This window comes from Lepisosteus platostomus, chromosome 6 (genome assembly GCF_059453375.1).
Source record: "Lepisosteus platostomus isolate fLepPlt1 chromosome 6, fLepPlt1.hap1, whole genome shotgun sequence".
Lineage (NCBI taxonomy): Eukaryota > Metazoa > Chordata > Actinopteri > Semionotiformes > Lepisosteidae > Lepisosteus > Lepisosteus platostomus.
This window is the reverse complement of record NC_142616.1, coordinates 62,538,099-62,542,632: the sequence shown is the minus strand read 5'-3', so window position 1 is coordinate 62,542,632 and position 4,534 is coordinate 62,538,099. Positions and strand designations below refer to the sequence as shown.

The window sequence follows — 4,534 nt, the reverse complement described above, 5'->3', positions numbered from 1 at the left end:
TCTGCCTGTAATTGTACATTTGACATTTTCTATAAAAAGATCACTCTAGTTAATGTGCCTCCGTATAATACGGAGGACCACAGTACAGTATATACAGGTATGGAAGATATATCATCCAGGTGGGGCTGCACATTGGTGGTGGTGGAGGGGAGTCCCCATTACCTGTAAAGCGCTTTGAGTGGAGTGTCCAGAAAAGCGCTATATAAGTGTAAGCAATTATTATTATTATTATTATTATTATTATTATTATACTGTATATAAATACGGAACCTATTTTCGTATTTCCAGTGTTTCCAGTAGTCATTTTATGTGACACTACAGGAAGCACTGCTATTTTCGCTACTAATTACCATGGTGCTTTGCGACTTCCCTTTCTCTTCCGGTTGTGATCTAATTCGGTTGCAAGGTAGTGAATTTGCTCCTTTAAGGGATATCTTTCATCTTAAACAATCCTTAAACGTGAACCGTGAAACTTAAAATATAAGGGCTCATTAATACTAAGTAACGCATAACGGGTGGATTATACTATGAATTGCAACATAAGTACAACCTTGATTCCTTACATTCATGTTAGATTCACAAGGCCACTTTCCGATTTTGTTCCATAGCACTTACGTAGGGTACACAAACGTTGGTTTGTTTTAAACATACCGAAGAGCTGGGAGTATAATTAATATTATATTCGGAAACCTTGGGTGGAAAGAACGTTTCAGTTAGTTTGCTGGAACGTCACACAATGAAGTGCATACTGCATTATATAAAATGCACAATTGGTATATAACGCTACTTAAGTTCTGGGAATTGTTTACGCATCTAAATAGTTATGTACAGCTCGTTTTTTCATGTAAATACATTTTCTACCACAACTGTGTGTAAGTAGCTTCGGATGTGAATGCTGAACCTTGTTTTCTCTCGTTTTAGCAAAGTTTTAAAATGGCCAAGTCCAAGAACCACACCACCCACAACCAGTGTAAGTATAAAATAATGCTACTTGTGTGCCCGTTTCTTCACACTCGATTCCATACTTACTGTTTTTATTTCTTTTTCCAGCCCGTAAGTGGCATCGAAATGGCATTAAAAAGCCCAGATCCGACAGATACGAGTCCCTGAAGGGGGTAAGTGTTGTGTTGTTGCTTTGTGGCCTTAAATAGTCGTCCTGGATGTAGTGAGTAGGCCCTGTTATCTGTTTGGCTTATTTTGTATGCATTTTAATTGTGCGATTATTTTTAATGTTCCCCGCTAATGTAAGTGATTTGACAAAAAATAATCACGTTTTAGAGCTGCTGTGCTTGAGCATATGGTCGTTAAAAGAATAACATTATTTCTATAATAAATGTTGGAATTTAGGAATGTAGCTCAAGAATTGCACATCAGTAAATGTGATACAGTTGGCCTTCCAAGCATACATTGTTCGTGTTCAGTTGAGTTGAGTCAATTATAATAGAAAGTCTTTTGAATATCCGCACCTTTAAGTAGTCTAGGAAGTTGTTTAACTTTCTGTTGTATGCATGATGGTTTTAAAACAAGGGGGAAGTTCCAATTTCTTTCACGTTAATAAGCCATTGTTCATTCTGCTGTCATCTTCAGCTGTGACATCAATTCTGTACAATGTTTTCAGTTGGGCTCCCATCTGGATCATATGTAATATTTTAGTCTGCTCCAAATAAGTTGAATAGATAGTAGACATTGCTTAAGTTACACTTCTTATAATAAAGAATGACTAAGGTACTAATTTTAGGATAAATGTTCCTTTATTGGATTCAATAAGTTATTTGTTAATGTAATAAACTCTTGTCCGATTATGTGTGCAAATGACATATAGTAACTGAACAGATTTAAATATATGAAGAAGCAGTGATTAATAAAAAGGCACATTAAAAATGAACTTCATAGAAAGTTAGGTCATAACAGATGTTCAGTCTTTGGCAGTATATTGTCTAAGACACTGCATCAGAAATATATGCTTTCTAAAACGTGGTTGTCAAAAATGTGGGTTTTGCTTATCATTATAGCACAAGATGTCTGCAATTGGGTTACAATTTGAAGATTCTTGTGATAAAGCAGTTGTAGAAAATGTTGATACCTGATCAGAAAAGCAGTGGCTTTACATATTTCTTTGTTCAGCTTCTCTGGGTGTCTTGCCAGAATGTTAGTTTATCTCCCTTGTTAAATCTAAATTTAAGTTAGTCAAAGTGAAAGTGTCCTCAACATGCTGCCTGAAATGCATGTCTTGAACATGCTTGGTGATCTGTAGGAAAAGGTAGTATTGCCAGGTTACTAAGTGTACAGAAATCAGAATATATAAGCTTAGTTTGATCATCTATGCCACTGCTTACTTTCTCAGTTAAACATTACTTCTAATATTGTAAGGAAAGCTTAACATATGAAACTGATCATGCTGATGACATCTTTCCAGTTGGACACATTTTAAAGTAGTTTTGCTTTTGCAGGTTGATCCAAAATTCATGAGGAACATGCGGTTTGCTAAGAAGCACAACAAGAAAGGACTGAAGAAAGCCATGGCAGCCAAACAGAGTGCAAAATAAGTGGCAGGAGTATCGCAAGGATCCACCTTCTTGTCAGACTTTTCCTTTCGGACTGTTTCAATCACCTGAGACATCTTTTGTACCTGAATAAAACCATGGGCAGTTGAAAGGAACAGTTCACTTTCTTTCGTTTTTAAAAAAGGCTATTCATCTTTAGCTAGATGAGGGTGTAGATTGGGACAGCAGTTGCAGTATTGATAGGAAAGTTGATAATTTCTTTAATTTTAACTGAATCAAAAGGCAATTGGTTAACAACATGAATGCATCATTGTTTTAAAGTAAGCAAAGATCTAGTTCCATGAACTTAATTACTGCAAATATTTGAAAAGGTTGAGACCGCTTTAAAATTGTGTGGTACTACTAAAAACATCTTGATAACAGTTTCTATGGCTACGTAGAATGTGGGAGAAGCAAGTGGTTTTTATACTTACATTTATATAGTGCTTTTTTTTTATTCCAAAGGATCCCAAAGTGTTTTAAGTGTAGGAGTGGACCCACTTAATCCATTACTGAAGTGCAGCACCACTCGAGTAACATAAAGTAGCCATAATGTAACAGTTGCACATTATACTGCAGATCAGGTGGAAAAGTGAAGTATTGCTTTGCCATTTGAATTAAGAGGGAGCTTTAGGTGGGCCTAAAGTGTGAGCCCAAAGTGGGGTTAAGACAGTATTGCTCAGCTCCTGATATCAGCTCAAGATCAGATACAAGAAAATTGTTGGATATGCGTACTGAAAAGTTCACTTTCTGTTAGAGTTGTCCTCAAAAGGTAATTTAAATCCTTAACATTAAAGTGACATGAGAACAGATCTAGACCTGCAGCTGAACCATCTAAAAATATCAGTTGCAATGAGACAGGATTTCTGTTGTTTCTAAATTAATTCTTGCCAATGAGTGGCATCTTTGATTTTACATCAGATCTTTGATTGGAGATATTAGAATATTATGCTTCTGTATTTTTATTGATGGGTAATCCCTTGCTGACATTTATTCTACTCGAAAGGTTTTTAAGAGTGACTAGCAGAGGCTGGGTGATGGCAGTCTCTTTGGGAAAGTGAAATGAAAAGGGCTAATCAAACTAATAATCATAATAGTAGTTCTATTATTATAATAGTTATATTGGGGATACATTTGTGCCGATAGCTTTAGATACAAAGTGAAATCTGTTTAAAGATGAGGATCTTAATGTGCACGAATGCAATCATAATCTTAGTTTTTAATTTGTGGTATTGCCCATGTTCCTCCAATACAAAATATTATTTTAAAACCTCATTCTTTAGTAGCGCCGGATGCTGAAGTAAAAATGGTTTGCAGACTCCTTGCCCTCCTTTTTATTTCTCCTTCAGCTTTGAATCCAAATGGTTATCTGCCTCTACAGTGAGATTGTCAAATGGTGATACAAATTTGAAGTATGATAGCATTACCGTGATGGGGATGTTCTCCATTGCATATTTTAATGGAGCTTACAACGAAAGTGCAGTAGGGATGACGGCATCAAGGTGCCCTTTAACCTCAGCCACCCTAACGCAGAACTATTCCTTACAACATTTCCTAAAAAAAACTTATCAATACCAAATGTTAGCCTTAGTATTAGTTGAATGCAGCCCTTCTCTGCCACATCTTGTCCTTCACAGCTACCCCTTAGTTCACCCCTCACTCTGTGTGGGGGTCCTTGGCCCTCAGCCATGGTGGTTAAGCCAAATCTTTATATGCCTAAGCACTCAAATACTTCAAATACATTTAAATATCGGGTGTCATTCTTCACAAGCAGCATTTTAAATAACTAGAACCCTCGTAAAACGTTTTGGAAACTACTGTTTGGTATTTTGTAGTATGACTGGAAGCCTTCTCTGTCTTCACAAATCAAACATTTCTAAACATGGTAACTACATCGTGCAGACAGAAATAGCTCATCACACAATACATTGTGTAACTTGATCTAGACTTTGAGGCTGTGAAACGGGACTGATAACCTCAAACAGTTTTGG

General features: G+C 36.4%; 1 protein-coding gene across 1 annotated transcript; it reads left to right on the top strand.

Annotated features, from left to right (window-relative positions):
* Positions 1 to 313: 313 nt before the first annotated feature.
* On the top strand, positions 314 to 2,659 carry rpl29 (ribosomal protein L29). Its single transcript, XM_088636772.1, has 4 exons — positions 314 to 406; positions 922 to 970; positions 1,051 to 1,115; positions 2,451 to 2,659. The coding sequence occupies exons 2-4, from the start codon at positions 934 to 936 to the stop codon at positions 2,544 to 2,546; spliced, it is 198 nt and encodes a 65-aa protein (XP_088492898.1). The 5' UTR covers positions 314 to 406; positions 922 to 933; the 3' UTR covers positions 2,547 to 2,659.
* Positions 2,660 to 4,534: the final 1,875 nt, after the last annotated feature.